Source organism: Budorcas taxicolor, chromosome 14 (assembly GCF_023091745.1).
Source record: "Budorcas taxicolor isolate Tak-1 chromosome 14, Takin1.1, whole genome shotgun sequence".
Taxonomy (NCBI): domain Eukaryota; kingdom Metazoa; phylum Chordata; class Mammalia; order Artiodactyla; family Bovidae; genus Budorcas; species Budorcas taxicolor.
Window position 1 is genome coordinate 90,247,131 of NC_068923.1, and position 18,578 is coordinate 90,265,708.

General features: G+C 41.1%; 1 protein-coding gene across 1 annotated transcript; it reads left to right on the forward strand.

Annotated features, from left to right (window-relative positions):
* The first annotated feature begins 9,761 nt into the window (after positions 1-9,761).
* Positions 9,762-18,322, forward strand: LOC128059417 (carbonic anhydrase 1). Its single transcript, XM_052651840.1, has 7 exons — positions 9,762-9,798; positions 10,290-10,487; positions 11,967-12,085; positions 14,845-14,940; positions 15,662-15,724; positions 17,189-17,344; positions 18,206-18,322. The coding sequence occupies exons 1-7, from the start codon at positions 9,762-9,764 to the stop codon at positions 18,320-18,322; spliced, it is 786 nt and encodes a 261-aa protein (XP_052507800.1).
* Positions 18,323-18,578: the final 256 nt, after the last annotated feature.

Here is an 18,578-nt window from a genome sequence, read left to right on the forward strand (position 1 = left end):
TTCACTTATGGCCAAGTCCCTCTTAGAGATGAGCTTAATGCAAGTTCCATATTAGGTAGCTCTCATTTGCCTCAGGGCTTTCCAGGTGGCCCTAGTGATAAAGAATCCGCCTGCCGATGGAGGATATGTAAGAGACACGGGTTTGATCCCTGGGTTGGGAAGATCCCATGGAGGAGGGAAAGATACCCTACCCCGGATTCTTGCCTGGAGAATCCCAAGGACAGAGGAGCCTGGAGGTCTACATTCCATGGGGTCACAAAGAGTCAGACACAACTGAGAAATTTAAATAACAGCAGAAAAGATTCACAATAAAGCCTCTAGCAACTAAACAGGTGATCTGCACATGGGGGACAAGACTGCTATTTGGCCTTTAGCGCAAAGGACAAGAATCTTTCCTGAAAGCCTGTTGTAGGGATTCTAATGTAAATTTTCCTTTTCTTCTTTTAGCCCTAAGAATAGAAGAGAGGAGGGTATATTATGGTCCATCCTGTGCTCTGATCCTTCACCCTTAGGACTAGAAGAAATAAAGTAGATTTTTGTGTGAATGTAGAAATATGTTTACCAGCTACACCGGAAACAGGGAGTTGAAGTCACGTGGAGCTTGGTTTCTCCAAAGACATGTTGCAAGCGTGGGCATGAAAGAGTGTCGTGGGCATTTAACCCTCCTGTCCAAGTTGACCGCAGTCCACGCAGTTTCCCATTATCAGCAGTACACTCAGCGGGAAAGATCACAGCTGTGCGTCACTGTGCATCAGCTACGTGCCTGTATCTCTAATCCTGATAAGAAAAGAAAAACCTTCAAGAGAGTGCTATCATTAAACCAGTTCAAAAGAAATAATACAATGATTCAGAGAAATTGGGATAGACAAGTTTTTGGTTAATGCTCACGCCTGAAAACAGTCGTGAAGCAAATGAAAGTCTCTGGAGCCCTAAGGAGCATTGTATTCATAGCAATGGCTTCATCCCCCTTAGTGGCTGTGTTCACTCGCTGAAGATCAATAAACAGACGCTCGGCAACGTGCGTGCTCCGTGCACTCCGCGTCACTCTGCACACCGCTATTTCAGTGAGTGGTCTTGCCATTCTTCTTCAGTAGCCTCAGCAAGACAAGGATCAGTTAACAGTAAGTTAAAATGGCAACCTCTGGCATGCAGCCGTGGATATTTCCACTACTAAAAGGCAAGACTTCTTTTCTGAAGTCAGGATCTAGTAAAATGTTCAAAGGACTTTTAAAATCTTAGAGGCATTAGAAACTAGTAAAACAGTAAATATTTCTTTCAGTGGCTGCTAATATTTGTATTCTTCCTAAAGGTGGAAGGCATGTCAGGAAGATGACATTTCTCTTAAAAGAGTGTTTGTAAAAGTGTCTAAATGTATTTGATCAGAGATGTTTTCACTGAAGCATATCTTTTGGTTATAAGATTGTGAAGGCAGCTTCATACAGCCCCCAGATGCATCTGAAAAGGCTGCGATACCACTAATGCAATGCCCTGAAAGAGCTTGCAGTTTGTTAGCAGTCCAACCTGGCTCGGGTCCTCTCACAAAAGTGAGGGGCTGGAGGAGACATGCACGTGCGTTTTCATCCACATATCTGTGACTCTAAAGCCAGTGATCCACAGCCTGCATATTAAAAACCACAGGATCAAGGGAGGACATATTCAGTTGCAAACGTGTGTTAGAAATCTAGCCTTTGATAAAAATGGTGTGAGAGCTAACAGAATTATTTGGGAAGTCAGGAGAAAATGTTTTTAAATCTTCAAATAACTTCTTGGTAGATGGACCCCAGCAAAGTTTTCGGGAAAGATGTTACAACAAGGCAATTGGTGTGACTGACTTTCACCCCCTTTAATACTTAAGTTTGAGTACCTACCTCCTTTCATGTTTACATGTGGGATTTAGTTTAATCTGTGGCAAGCAGATTTCTGTTACACAACTGTTTGAATTTCAGGCCACATGCAGTCACTTGAACTATTTTACTTAATTTCATATATTTATATTATGTATTTACCTGAGAGTTAAAAATCAAACTTTTTTGAGGCTGAAGTTAATCATTTACATTTGTGCAGTATTTTAAGGTTTGTAAAGCATTATGCATGTATTTTCTTTTTAGATGAAAAATATTGTTTAACTATGTCATCTGCTATAAAGGAGCTCATTAATTCCCTAAACATTATAAGAGATAAGACATAAATATTCTTTTGTCTGTTTTAAAAACAAATATGAGGATGACGCATCTAACCTGCTCAAGTGACCCATTCATCTAGTAGAAGAGGCTCAACAATTAGCTTTAAAGTGCATAAGCCTATATTTTCAGTGTATTCAGTATATATCTTTCCAATCAGAGATTTTTAACATGTATGACAATCAACTAGACATATTTAAAATGAAATGTTTTCAAAAGCAAGAAATTGTAAGAAAACAAAAGCCTCTATGCTGTGGATTAAAATAGTCACCTTGGTTGACTTGGTAGAAAAGTATTCATTAGTGAATTTTACAACTGCCTTCAAAAATAAAAATAAAATGTTCCAATGCAGGAAATATCAAGTTAAAAGTTTTTCTTTAAGATCATGGATTTATGAAATTTGTATGTCAAAACTTCAAACCACATTTCAAGAGTTAACTTTTGACACTTACAAGATATCAAAAAATTTAACACTTCTAAAGACCAACATTCTCACTCTCCCAGCAGTGACCGACATTCACAGACAGGTCACTTCATTCCTCCATTAATAGAACTGAAAAGGGAAAGCTCTGTTTTCTGAGTTCCAAATATGAACATGAGTTTACCTCCAGCAAGGCTCATTCACACCTGAGTTCAGACCAGTGCATTTGGGTGGGCGTAGTCCCCGATGAGGGTTCTATTCTTCCAAGTCTTTATAAAAATACAATAATACAATAATTAAATGTTCAAAATGACCACTTAGTTTTTCTCTCTAAAGTGTTTATTGAACACCACCATTTACCATGCACATTATAATTAAAGGTAACATAGTGAGAGAAAAAAGCAATTATAGAGCCCATTGTCATCAAGGCGTCACTACAGAGATGGTTATAGCTATCAAGCAAGTAAACAAATAAATTTCAGAATGGAAAAAAATTATTAATTTCAAGATGCAACAGATGTAATGAAAGAACTATGTTGGAAGGAAGTAACAGAGTGACTGGGAACTGGGGAATGTGTTAGATTTGGAGGTCAGGACACCTGTCTCTGAGAAGGTGATATCTGAGCCTGTGAAAAGGTCTGGATACAGAGAAATCCAGACAGAGGGGAGAGCAAGTGCAAAGTCCTAAAATGGGAACAAGCGTGTTATGGGTGGACACAGACTTCCGTTGGAAAGATTGAAGCTGGTACAACAGCTTGTTCCAAGGGGAGAGAAAGACCAATTTGGAGGAGATAACCCAGCCATTTAAACTGATTCGGCAGAATTTCCAGTTGTCTTACTGCAGAAACGTCCGAGCTAATATAACCATTTTCCATGTCCCACGTCTCCGCTAGAATTAAGCTTTCTCTCATCACCTAAACAATATCAATTCTGGAGAAGCAGGGAAGTTAACAAGCGATGTGAGAGTCATGCCAAATTTAATAAACATGACACTTGATTTTCGCTATGTATATTTCCTTATTTTAGTGAAAATATGGGTCGAAGGAAATCCATGTATCCTATGGAATACTAAGCATTATAGAACTGCTACTGTCTTTTGGAATTTCTTTTCAGTGGCATTTACCAGATTTCTACCATAATGAGCCTTCATTCTTTCACATTCTTAGTTCCTTCTCTACCAAAGAACTGTTTTTAATTATAAATGTAAACTTGGAACTCATCATAATTTACTTGCCTTCAGAATACTTTATGTTCTCAGTTTTAACATATGAAAGCAGGAATCAGAGGAAAATGTTCACTTAAGAGACTAGGAGAAAAAAATCAGATAAGAAACACTAAGACTTTAAAATATAATTTAGAGTTGGCTAAAAATGGTTTTCAAATTTTGTGAAACACTGAGAAAATGTCTCTGCTCCATTGAAAACATTTTAGGGCATTAAAATTATCTTCGGTAAAGTTAATTAATGCTACTCAATAAATAAATGTCATCAGCTATTAAGTAAGTTTAAAGCAAACATTTTATAGACAACCTGTTAAAGATGGTCATGTGATAAAACAGAGAAGAGGATGCGCTTTTGGGTTTTAGATTCAAATCCTGCCTCTTCCACTGGAATTTTCTGAGTCTCGGTTAGTCCTCTTTATAAGTGGAGTGAGACTAACCTAACCCCAAGTCTACTGTGAGAACTGAATTAGATCATCATTTTCAATGTTATTCAGTGAACCATAGTCTTTTCTAGCCTATTGCAATTCTCCTAAATGCATGCATAGTGAATAGCTCACCTTAATCACAGAAAATCTTCTGTGTTCAGATGCTCAGTCATGTCTGACTCTTTGCACCCATGGACTCTAGCCTGCCAGGCTCCTAGGTCCAGGGAATTTTCCAGCCCTGAATCCTGGAGTGGGGAGCCATTTCCTCCTCCAGGGAATCTTCCCAACCCAGGGATCACACCCATGTCTTTATGCCCCCTGAATTGGCAGGAGGATTCTTTACCACTAGCACCACTTAGTTCGGTTCAGTTCAGTTCAGTTGCTCAGCCGTGTCCGACTCTTTGTGCCCCATGAACCGCAGCACACCAGGCCTCCCTGTCCATCACCAACTCCCGGAGTTCACTCAAACTCATGTCCACTGAGTTGGTGATGCCATCCAGCCATCTTAGGAAGCACAGTAAATCTTTTAGCCTCTTTTAGTTCTCTTTGTGTGTTTGCTGCAAGAATTTTATTTATTGCAAAGGATGGTCAAGAGAGAAAATTAGGGCATATTGTTTAAGAGTAAAGATAATATCAACATTTTAGCTTTAAGTTTGTCGGTAAATATTTGACTTCTAAAATTCCATTTTATAAGGTAAAGAAAGCAATCTTTCTTCCTTCTCCCCCGGCCCCTTAATACATTTTCATCAAATTTGAAAATTAAGCCAATGTAATTGTTAAAATTAAACATTCTGCACATCATTCTTTCAACATTTAAAATTTTTTATTTAAAATACTACAATATTTTATTTTTATTTTCTCCATTTTCTTGCATATAGCTTGATACTTCTAAATGTTAGCAATTAACCAATTCTCTATCACAATTTATTTATGCAGTTTTACATTATTTTTTCAAGATATATATGTTTTTACATCAGGTTACTTGCTCCTGCTCCAGTTCCAGTACCTATGGATTTCTTTGGAATATTCTAACAGGGCTTGGGAACCCTTCTGCAGCATGTGCTTGCATCCTTGATGGTTTTTAAGGAATAAACTGTTTAAATTAGAAGAGCAGAGTTCAGTGCAGACTGAACTCTTCAATATGCAAAAGCAGTCCAAAGATTATAGGCTTAGAAAAATGTCCTCTGAGGATGCTACAGGTGAAAGTGGAAGGACACAAAGTGAGCCATTTGGATTTAGTACAGATATTAAGCTGAAAGGTGAAGTATGTAAGCAGAAAAACTGATGAAAGTAAATGAGAGGCATGTCAGGACATAAACCATAGATGCTCCTTAAATTTTACATCTCTCTCTCTGTAGCTTTCTGCTTGTGGTGGGAAATAAACACACCCTAGCTATATAATCGAATAAAGGGTCATAATGGTTAGGATTCAAGCCAATTTTGTGCCTCAGCTTTAAATAACCTACCATTCCTATGTGAATGTTAAACATTCATGTGATGAATTATCATGTAATCATGTAATAAAAAGGGAGTATTCTTTTCTCAAATAGGTTGATTAATATAGTAGTTCAACTTAAAGTTATTTTTAACAAAATATCAGTCAGCAGGCTACTTAACTAGACACAACTTAGCAACTAAACAAAGATATAAGAGCAATGACTGACAAAGGGTAGCCTATTTCTATCCCTGTACATCATGAGAAAGGCTGGACTGGAAGAAACACGAGCTGGAATCAAGATTGCTGGGAGAAATATCAATCACCTCAGATATGCAGATGACACCACCCTTATGGCAGAACGTGAAGAGGAATTAAAAAGCCTCTTGATGAAAGTGAAAGAGGAGAGTGAAAAAGTTGGCTTAAAGCTCAACATTCAGAAAACGAAGATCATGGCATCCGGTCCCATCACTCCATGGGAAATAGATGGGGCAACAGTGGAAACAGTGTCAGACTTTATTTTTGGGGGGCTCCAAAATCACTGCAGATGGTGATTGCAGCCATGGAATTAAAAGACACTTACTCCTTGGAAGGAAAGTTATGACCAACCTAGATAGCATATTGAAAAGCAGAGACATTACTTTGCCAATTAAGGTCTGTCTAGTCACGGCTATGGTTTTTCCAGTAGTCATGTATGGATGTGAGAGTTGGACTGTGAAGAAGGCTGAGCACCGAAGAATTGATGCTTTTGAAGTGTGGTGTAGGAGGAGACTCTTGAGAGTCCCTTGGACTGCAAGGAGATCCAACCAGTCCATTCTGAAGGAGATCAACCCTGGGATTTCTTTGGAAGGAATGATGCTAAAGCTGAAACTCCAGTACTTTGGCCACCTCATGCGAAGAGTTGACTCATTGGAAAAGACTCTGATGGTGGGAGGGATTGGGGGCAGGAGGAGAAGGGGACGACAGAGGATGAGATGGCTGGATGGCATCACTGACTCGATGGATGTGAGTCTGAGTGAACTCTGGGAGTTGGTGATGGACAGGGAGGCCTGTTGTGCTGTGATTCACCGGGTCACAAAGAGTCAGACACGACTGAGCAACTGAACTGAACTGATGAGCTTCTGGGCAACCTGAGACTCTAAATCTAAAATAAAGTAACCTAAGGGTCCACACTGACTATTGGTCATCTTGAGACAAACCAGTCTGGAATGCCAAGTCAACCCTCCTGCAAACAGAATCAAGCAGAGATTAGTGGGTATTCGTTGACAGTGGAAAGTCAAGAAAGAAGACAAGCATTGGAAACAAACAGATCTAGGTTTAAACCCTAGCCTGACACCATGTACGCACCACTTACAAGCATTTATAACCTGAGGAGTTGTCTTCAGTTTCTCCTTATGTGGCATACAGTTTTAATGCCTGACTGGGTTATTGTGAGAATAAAATGATTTGCTGCATATAAACTTTTAGCAGAGCATTTGAGTTATCTTGGACCCTCAATAAATAGTTTCTTTAAAAGTTCCCTTTATGTAATAATTCTTTCCACTTACTAACGTGAGGAATGGAAACTCAGGTGTCTTCCTATTCTGCATCTGAGCCGGTGGGCTGTCACCACCTAAAAAGGGCTGAAAACGTGCCTCTGATAAGCCTGGCTAAGAGCTGCGACAGATCCAGTTCCTAGAAAACCCAGGGAGCTCTGACAATACGCGAATATGGAAGGAGGTATGACTCCCAGGGCATGGAAAGCGTTACTATGAAGGCTTATTTTATCAGGTTGCGTTTCCTCTGAGCACATTTAGAGCCTTGGAAATGCAGACCTAGCCAAAATCTGACACATATTTCTTTGCCTCCTTGACAAGTCCTGTGAATCTTCTCATCACTCAACAGCTGGCAAGTCTCACCTCTGTCCAGGCTTCAGCTGGACTTAAGAGGATCGTGGGAGGAGAAGGGAAACTGGGGATCAGCCGCCTCCGGGCTCAGCCAGCGCGGCCTTCGGCGGAGATGGAGGCAAAGAAAGCAACTAGACGTGGAGGCTGGAGTCTTGGCTTCTCCCTGGTTGTAGTGAATCCTCAACTTCTCTCAGCTGCAAAATGATAACTCATTGTGTAGGGTTTCTATGTGTGGTGTTGATGGTAAAATTGTATGAAAGTGTCCTATAAATCGTACACACGTGTGAGCACTCAGTCGTGCCTCACTCTTTGGGACCCCATGGACTGTAGTCCACGAGGTTCCTCTGTCCGTGGAATTTTTCCAGGCAAGAAGACTGGAGTGGGTAGCCATTTCCTCCTCCAGGGGATCTTCCCGACCTGGGGACCAAACCCTCATGACTCTTAATCTCCTACATTAGCAGGCATGTTTGTTTGGGGTTTTTTCCTATAGGTTATATAGAACTATATGAAAGAAAGGCTTCTATTTCAATATTTCAGGTGTAAAATAAATGTTGGGCTGTATTTAATTTCAGTCTTAATAAAATGTTCCCCATTTGTGGTGGGTCTAGGGAGGAGGAAATGGCAACCACTCCAGTGTTCTTGCCTGAGGAATCCCGTAGACAGAAGAGCCTGGTGGGCTGCTGTCCGTGGGGTCGCACAGATTCGTATACGACTGAAGCGACTTAGCATGCATGCATTTGAGAAGGCACTGGCAGCCCACTCCAGTGTTCTTGCGTGGAGAATCCCAGGAACAGAGGAGCCTGGGGGGTTGCTGTCCATGGGATCGTACAGAGTCGGACACGACTGAAGCGACGCAGCAGCAGCAGCAACAGCAGCAGCAGTGGTAAAGAATTCACCTGCCAGTGTAGAAGATGCAAGAGACAGAGGTTCAACCCCTGGGCCAGGAAGATCCCCTGGAGTCGGAAATGGCAACGCACTCCAGTATTCTCGCCCAGAAAAACTCCATGGACAGAGGAGCCTGGTGGGCTACAGTCCACAGGGTTGCAAAGAGTCAGACATGACGGAGCACACATACGATGATTTGTTGAGTGCATGAATGAGCGCACACAGATCAAAGCTGGCAGCCTGTGAGACAACAGAGAAGGGCGGGGAGTGGGCTACAGTCCAGGGGCTTGCAAAGAGTCGGGCACGACTGCGCTCACACAGAAGACAAATCTCCATTTGTGAATTCCAATACTGCTTAAAAACGAGGACCTTTAGTCTCATCTTGTATGTCTTCGAAATGGACTATCATGAATAATATATTGAGTTGCCAAAAAGTTTGTGTTTTTCCCTAAGATCTTACAATATACTACAAACTGCAAACCCAATGTATTCCAAATGATTAGTGATTCTCTTATCTGATTTTAAATTAACATCATGATATTGGTTCTGATCTGCCTGTAAATATGCAAATTATTCTCCTGACTGAATTACTGTTGCTAGTATTGCTTAAGGGGAGGAGGCAATGGCACCCCACTCCAGTACTCTTGCTTGGAAAATCCCATGGACAGAGGAGCCTGGTGGGCTGCAGTCCATGGGGTCACTGAGAGTTGGACACGACTGAACAACTTCACTTTCACTTTCACGCATTGGAGAAGGAAATGGCAACCCACGCCAGTGTTCTTGCCTGGAGAATCCCAGGGACGAGGGAGCCTGGTGGGCTGCCGTCTATGGGGTCACACAGAGTCGTACACGACTGAAGCGACTTAGCAGCAGCAGTATTGCTTAAGTGTCCAGCAAGGGTAAAAGCTGGGAGTCTCAAACACACAGTCCTTTTTAACTAGATATTCAAAGTATCATGTGTGGTAAGTCAGCCATATCTTCCACTAACATGAGAATAACAGGGCTTGGTTTTGCAGAAGCTAAGATTTTGAAATTTCTCTTTAACGATATAAGAGAGTAAACGAATTGGAACTGCCCTTACCTTTGTGAGCTTTTTAAACAATACCTTTTTTTAACATGCATATACTTCCTGATAGATAAAGATGATGAAATAGTGGGCTGAGTGAGTAACACTCATGCCAAGGGCAGAGACGTTTCTATAAAAACCCTGCGAACTGTGGATTCAGTCGTCTATTGCACGTTCAGTGACAGTCAGTTATTCCAGGTATTCTCTTTGTGTTCAGAAAAAGAAAACTAAGTAGACGATCATGGCAAGTCCTGACTGGGGATATGATGGTGAAAACGGTAAGCATTCTTCTGCTCATGTAGCTCAAATAACGGCTTGTTCCCTTTTCCAGGAAAAGAGATATTGAGCACTTAAACTAACGGTAAAGTCATAGGTTAATGGTGTGAAGTGCCTTTGACTTACACCAGCTTTGCATGCATTCTCAACAGTTGTCCTTTGGGCCATGATTGTCTACAGAATGTATTCTGCCTCTTTTCTCCTCTCTCCCTCTCAGCCTCTCTCCCTCCCTATGTATAGAGAGGTCTATTGCTAACAGCAAAATATGTATAGTCTGATCCCATAGACTATGAGTATATTAACTCTGTTGACAAAGACACTATTTTACAGTGTAGCATAGGAAAGGGGCATTCTCAAACCTTGGATTTCCATTAAGCTAACCAGAATACCATTTCAGATACCTGAATAAATCCTAATCTAAGAAAATTATATTCCTAAAACTTGGAGTCAAGCATTAGATCAGTTTTGGTTGTAATCACATTTTTTCTGGTAGGTCCTGAACACTGGTGCAAGCTGCATCCCATTGCAAATGGAAATAACCAGTCTCCTATCGACATTAAAACCAGTGAAACCAAGCGTGATCCCTCTCTGAAGCCTCTCAGTATCTCGTACAATCCAGCCACAGCCAAAGAAATCGTCAACGTGGGACATTCCTTCCATGTAAACTTTGAGGACAGTGATAATAGATCAGGTGAGCCCAAAGACCCTCCTGATTTCTGTCTTTGACTTGCTGGGAAATTTAAACAGTAGGGCTTTCGGAACACGGACACCCATGTTCAGTGTTTTGCGCACATGTGTAGCATTGATGCCATCTACTGAGGTGTCTTGAAGTTTTAAAATATTTCCAAGTGTTAAAGATGATTCTGGGGACTCCCAGCTCGCTCTTCTTTCAGCCCTTCTCCTTCTCAGTGACTCTATTTCATCTCTTCTGGTTTCCAATGTCTTTATGCTAACTTTACACCCTCTGAATAAACAGTACTTTTTCACAAAATTCTGTGAACCATCATGAATATAAAAACTGAAAAGGCAAATATTTTCTAATTGAGATGAGGTTGGAGGAGCGCATTAGGGAAGAAATACACATGAAGAGTATATTTATTTTTTGTGGCCAGGAAAATGGCTCCATACCAATGAAGTGCTTCAGTTCAGTTGAGTTCAGTCACTCCGTCGTGTCCGACTCTTTGCAACCCCATGAATCACAGCATGCCAGGCCTCGCTGTCCATCACCAGCTTGTGAAGTGCTTGGGTACTAGTAAAAAAAAAAAAATACTGGTCTTGTGTGTATCTTGCATGGAATCATTCTGTGCATAAGTATTTTTGTCTAGCTTCCCCTCTCCCTATTAGATTATAGTAACGGAATTATCTTCATCTCCCAGAACCTAGCACACTTCCTCGTTCACAGGAAAATTCTCAAAACTGTTACTGAATAATTTACTAAATAGCAGTTTCATAAATCAGCTCTACTGTCAAAAGGCAAAATTAGTCATAGCACTTTCCTACAAGGTTCGGAGCCTAAATTTCAGACGTCTTGGGGCTATGTCCTTTGCTAATATTGGATTAGGTCTGGTACTCTGTGTGTGTGTGTGTGTGTGTGTGTGTGTGTTAATCACATGGTCGGATAGGCTCTCTAAAGCAAAATGACCCTTCAGTATGAGAATTTTAAAATTGACCCTAACCTCCTGCTGGAACTTTTTTTCGTCCCTGGCTAGGAATTCTCAGCAAAGCTGTCAGAATACCCTCTTGTATCTTGATCAGTTACAAGATATGTGCAGAGTGATTTGTTACTAAAAATAAATTGCTAAATATCTTAATGCATGCTGTTCATTACTGTCTGTTGAAAGAATCAATGAACTTATAAACTAAAGCAGGTTCTAGGAAAGACCTCTTATACTATAATTCACTCAGCTTCCAGTATGTTTTCCTGAAAACAGGAAAAGATAAAATTATATCCCATGTGCTGGGAACCATATAAGTCACCCACAATCTTAAGGTGCAGCACACATCTGAGCCCATCATTGTGGGCATGGGGAAAAGACCAACAGGATGGGAACTTTGGACTACGGTTTATTTCATTTCTACTCGACCCAATTTAGTGTTAATTTGTATTCAATGCAAAGATAAGCTGGAGCTCATGACTGTAACACTAATAGCACTTTCCTTTTTCTCCTAGTGCTGAAAGGTGGTCCTCTATCTGAAAGCTACAGGCTGCGTCAGTTCCATTTTCACTGGGGCAGCACTGATGACTGTGGCTCTGAGCACTTGGTGGATGGAGCCACATTTTCTGCAGAGGTAATGCAGCTGAGTGAGTGAGAGGAGCTATGCCGAGAGTCCTCCAGAAGCGGCCCCCTCATAACACGGGGTTGTGTGTTAGTCGCTCAGTCATGCCCAGCACTTTGTGACCCCAGGGACTGTAGCCCGCCAGGCTCCTCTGTCCATGGGATTCTCCAGGCAAGACTACTGGAGTGGGTAGCCTATCCCTTCTCTAAGGGATCTTCCCCACTCAGGGATCAAACCAGGGTCCCTTGCATTGCAGGCAGATTCTTTACCTGTCTGAACCACCAGGGAAGTGCCCCTTATCACTTAAGACACAATTTCAACGGCTCCAAAGGAATGAGCATTTTGCGGTCTGTAAAGAATTCCTAGGCTCCATTAAACTTAAACAATGACACATTGTGTTTGGCAATGGAGGACAATTATTCACGTGAGGGAGGCAGGTGAATTTGCAGTCAAACTCCTGAGCCTCCAATGTGCTTTCATTTCAGAATGTCTCAGAAACTGCTGCCTGACATCAGGCTAGCCTCAAGGGGAGTTGCTGCTCTCCTTTTAAAGCTCTGAGCCCCAGGGGGAACACACCATCATTCTCTTCTCATTTAAAGGTTCAAGGGTGCGCACACCCGCAGCAGAGGTATAGACAGGCCGAGACACTCCATTAAGGTTCTACTAAGAGGGCCAGTTTAACCTCAGGAGTCATCACAACGAGTAGCATCCTCTAGACGAGGGTTTGGGGCTCCCTGGCAGCAGGCCACTACCCTCTGGCCACTTGACTTGCCTCCACATGGAAGTTTGTGATTCAGTTCAAGATATTCTGCCTGTATATCCACGATAAAATCAAGAAAATGTGCATCAAACTCTCAACAGGGGTATGGAGACTGAAAACAAAAAACTTTTGTTCTTTGTATGCATGACTGTTCAATAAGTTTGTACCAATGGAGACAGGTTGGCTTTTTTGTTTTACTCTTGTAGAATGAATCTGTAATACACAGTTTTGCAACATGCTTTGTGTTTTTCATTTTCCAATGATCATGGTCACTGTTCCAAGTCAGCAGGAATTCCTAAAGTCTGCATGGTATTTCCATGTATGCATATGTTAGAATTTATTAACTAATTCCTACATAGGAACAATTGCAATGCCTTTTCCATTTCATTCTGTTGTGTTTTTTTTTTTCTTTGCAAAAAACAATGGGTAATAACTACATTTGTACAAATATCTTGCACTGCTGAAAGCAATTGTGTAGGGCAGATTTTTGTAAGAGCTATTGTTAGGTACAGAGTATGTGTAGTATTCATTTTGATAGAAGACTTGGGAATAGTATACAAATAAAACTTACTTTAGGTTACACTAGAAAGCCAGGCTAGGAACTTTCAGTGGTGCAGAAATCTATTAAATGTTTTGTTTTTTCCTATTTATTTTTCATAAAATTGAAAGTGGACTGAAATCAAATAGGCTGAAAGTCTAAATTAGTAATAGTATTATGTCTGGGGGAAGATATTTGGCTGTATCTAAGCTATCCGGCAGTTGGTGATGGACAGGGAGGCCTGTCGTGCTGTGGTTCATGGGGTCTCAAACAGTCGGACACCACCGAGTGACTGAACTGAACTGAACTGATCTGAAGAAATCTGAATCAATGAACGTCTTATCTCATTTGAGAAAAGTGGAGTTAATCCAGGCTGGAGGTGACAGGCTCTCAGTCACTAAGTTCGGCTTGTGAGAGAGGGTAGGAGGGAGGGTGGGAGGGAGACCAGGGGAGTGGTGGGGAGAAAGAGTGGAGACAGAGAGGAGACCTATGGGTGGCGGGGAGCGGACGGCTTTGGTTTAGTCATCCAAGCGACCCGCAATCACTTGACATTAGGTGGTCAGAAAAAGACTTTTTCAGGAGTAGCATTTGAGTTCAGCCATAATTCAAGTCAAAATCCTGCCATTTTGACTTGCCATCCCAGAGGAAAAGCAGCAGTCATGCCAGGCCTTAGAGCTGTGGACTAAGTGCAAGGGTAACATCTATGCGCTGCGCGGAAGGATGGATGCCAGTAAGTGGAGAGAAGTAAGAAAGGAATACCGGCTGCAGTGTTCGGTTGAGCAGTTAGAGGGAAGGTGATGCCTTTTGCTAAAGCGGGAAGATGAAACGGGTCTGGAAAAGAGACAGTCAAGAGTGCTACTTTGGCCGTGTTAAGTTTGAGGTGCATGTCAGGCATGCATGTGGAGATGTCAAGAGAGAATCAGGAAGAGGTGCACACGGCCTTGGATATACAGGTCTAGAGTTTCACAGAGAACTTAGGCAGGGGCTGTTGGTTTGAAAGGTGTCTGGATCCGCTCAGGAGAACCTGCCCTTGGCCAAGACTCCAGACATCTCAGGAGCCCCTTCTCACAAAGTTACCGGGTACCTCAAGTTAGAAAATTATTGCAGTTTTTGTCTCCAAACTAGCTAGCCAGAAATACTTCATCTTCTCTCACCAAACAGAGAGGTGTCTGTTTTTCCTGTTTTGTTTTGTTTTAAGAAGTAATATTGAATAGTTATGATACTGTGGGAAAAAGAAGTTCTACTTACTGGTTCCAGGATTTGCAACGTGCCCACTCTCTTCAACTCTATTTTCTTAAGAAAACCCTTCTTAAGAGTGCAAACATAGCCCTTCCCATGCCCTGGATAAAGGGTCGCACAAGTTTTATCTATCCAAGCCAAGATATAGCTGTATAGATCCACATGCTAAGGTCTAATTTGCTTGTCCCTTCCCCGTGGTATGAATAACTGCTCCATCACGTTGTGTGTTTTTAGCTTCATTTAGTTCACTGGAATTCTGCCAAGTACCCCAGCTTTGCTGATGCCGCCTCGCAGGCTGATGGTTTGGTGATCGTCGGCGTTTTGATGAAGGTGAGTCGTAGAGAGCCTCGGAGCTCCGCTACGATTATTCCTTTACCAATCAGACCGCAAACTAGGGTGAAATACAGCAGAGGGGTGTTGGCGTCTCTCTGCTTTTGAAATGTCTCCTTCTACTAGCGAAAGCGCAGGTGACCAAGCTGGTCTCCGGTATATGTTTGCTTTGCTTGACTTTCCCCTTGTGAAGAAAGACATTTCAGGCAGAGATGAAATGGGAAGGTGTTGATGGTGGGCTAATTTTGTTATTTTTCGGCTCATCTTTCACTTTTCGTCTAAACTTTCTACATCACAGAGTCAGGAGTTTATCAATTTAATATTTCATCAGGAAAAAAATATGAAGAGGACTTTTGTCCCATAAAGAAAGTTCACTTGATATTTAATATGGAAGATTCAAATCTCCTGTAGGAGAGTCCCTGAAAAGTCCTATAGGGAGGTTACTCTTAACTGGAGTATATTTGGGCGACTAACTTTTGGAATTATAGTAATTCTAGTTAATCTTTATTGAGCGCTTGTAACATACCATTCATTTGACTGATCAGAATTTTAATAGAACAGACCAAAGAGGCTTGCTTTTGTATTTTCGTTGTGCTAAATGCCTGTATTTTGACTTGTATATCTTTTCTTCAGTTACTGTGTTTAATTTTTTTAAAATTAACTAAATAGGATTTTACTTGCTAACAATTGTTATCTCACACTTTATTTTTTTAATCTCCAGGTGGGTCAGGCCAACCCAAACCTTCAGAAAGTACTTGATGCCCTAAAAACAGTTAAAACTAAGGTAAATAGACTCATTAAGTTAGTTTAAACCAGAGAACAGGAATCTACAGAACCTCAGAAATCATTTAATTGCATATTTGATATGAGGAGTAGGAAGTCCTCAGCAAACCCATCAATCTGAAAATCAAGGTACTGCTTACACGGTCCTCGTTTCTGAGCTCTCTGATGCAGTGATTTACTTTGGTTTCATTTTTCATAGTTACCACTGATCTATTTCAGCAAGATGAAGCCTGTAGAAGCATGGTTTTCATAGCTGTTTCATGCATCGTAACTATGGTGCCCACTGTCAGCTTAGAAAAAGATGGATTGTTCTGATATATTTACTCTTAGCTTCACTGTTTTGATAATAAAGACTTAAATCATATATCAGAGATTTGCCATTGTCATTCACACTTCGTAGAACTATCATACCTTTATATAAAATAAATCTAGTTCATGTTAAGGCCAAAAAAAATTAAACTTTTATAAAGTGAGAAAGTTTAAAGATAAATAAGCACTCAATTCAAGAATGTAAAAAATGACACATGAAAAGAAAGTAGACGGAAATGATTAAGATGAAGTAAAACATTAATAAAATAAACGAAAATGAATAAATACAGGTCAAATGTTATTAATAAAGTGAAAAACTAATTCTTTGGGGAGAAAACAACCAAAAAAGGACATTTTTGGCAAGGTTGATGGTCGGGGGCAGGGAATATAAATACAACAAATGATTACAAATCAGGAAATGGGTCATAACCAAAGATGCTAGAAGTTTTAAGAGAGAAAAGCTCGTACAGTTGACCCTAGAACAACATGGGTTTGAACGGCACAGGTCCAGTAAGCTGTGGATTATCCTTTTGATAAATGCTTGCTCTAGCACCACAGAATTGTCCCTTAAATGAACCTGCTGATGCACACCCACGATTATGAGCGACTACCATAAGCTTACGTGCAGATTTCTAACTGCTCAAGAGGTCAGCACCTATAACCCCTACATGAATGACCAGTCAGTAAAGAGATAAGAAAGCCTCTGCTCATGCTTAGCCAAATGAGGAAGGAAGAAGAGAGACCAGTCACTATCCTGGCGTAGGTATTTTCAGTCATCTGTCAATTGCACTGTTTATATTTACAAGCACGCTGTTGTCGCTGTTTAGTCACTAAGGGGTATCCGATTCTTTGTGACCCCATGGATTGTAGTTGACCAGGCTCCTCCATCCATGGGATTCTTTGGGCAAGAATACTGGAGTGGGTTGCCATGTCCTTCTCCAGGGGATCTTCCCCACCCAGGGATCAAACCTGTGTCTCCTGCATTAATGGGCAGCTGAGCCACCCACAAACATACCAGTCATGAAATACTATACAGTAGAAATATTCATTAAATTCTTTGCTAAGACCTATCTACCAAATAATATGTATGTCACATATGCAATGATGTAAATATTTTACATCAGGGCATGATACATTGCTTATCGTTTTCTTTCAGGACAAGAAAGCTCCATTCACAAATTTCGACCCCTCTGTCCTCCTGCCTTCATGCCCTGATTACTGGGCCTACTTTGGTTCACTGACTCACCCTCCTCTTCACGAGAGTGTCACCTGGATCATCTTTAAAGAGACCATCAGTGTGAGCGCGGAACAGGTAGCGTATCAGAGGGGCATGCGGGGGAATTGGAAGTGCAAGGCAGGATATCAGTTCAATTCATACTGAGGGAAATTATTATTCCCATTCGATTTTGGAGAGTCCCCTTTCAACTGAGAAAGATTTATTAGTGACATCAGGTCTATTAATAGCCAAAAAGTAGAATGTATTTATAAGCACTTTTTTTCTTTATGAAGAGATTCAGAATTCCCGCTCTTCTTTTCACCTTAATAAGGGAAAATCCACCCACTTTGGGGAACTGTGACTCTTGAGTGGCGTACCTTGATCGTTGACATAGGTTTTTCATTCCTTTTTTAAAGCTTAAGCTCTTCAATATTTAGTAAAATATCTCATTAATTATCATTTATAATTATAATAAAAACTGCCGTTGATTGAGCAGCTCTTTTCATCAGGTGCCTTACATACATTTTGTCAGTCAAGTCTCACAGCAAACCTGCAGTGTGACCTGTTGGTATAAGAGCTAACACTTCTTTAGCATATACTACATGCCAAACGCCATTCTAAGAACCTTATCTCTGTTGAGCCATTTAGCCTTCACCAAAACACAGTGAAATAGTACCATATGGAAACTGAGGTGCCAAACAAGGAAGTCTCTTACTCAAGTGTGCGAAAGCTGGAATGCTAATCCAGTCAGTCATTGATAATTTAAGCCAAATGCTTGGTGCAAAGACATGTGGAAGAACTGTTGGCTTCCTCCCTTTCCATCAGTGAAACTCACATTGCAGTCTTCAACCTGATTTTCTACATAAAAGTGCATCAATCATATTAGAAAAAAAAAAAAAGTGTTCTGTGTGACATCAAGAGCTATTGCTTCTCTAAACACGTTATCCTTCCCCCAAGCTGGCGCAGTTCCGCAGTCTGCTAGCAAATGCTGAAGGCGATAAAGAAGTCTGCATCAAGCAGAACAACCGACCACCCCAACCTCTGAAGGGCAGGACAGTGAAAGCTTCATTCTGACGGGCCCAAAAGGAAGCTCACTTTCCCTCAAGAAGAACAGCTCTGCTTCTGACATAATCCAACAAAACTAGCTTTAAGAAACACGTTTATTTCAATACTAGCAAGACAGCCTGCTTGCGAATTTACTCTGCAGAACGCAAAATCTTTTCTTATGTTGAACTCAGATAGTAATCTGTAAGTTCACTAAACTTGTGCTTAAACTCAATCTATTGCACTGACTTCCTTATCACTGCAATTAAGGCATACTTGATTTCTT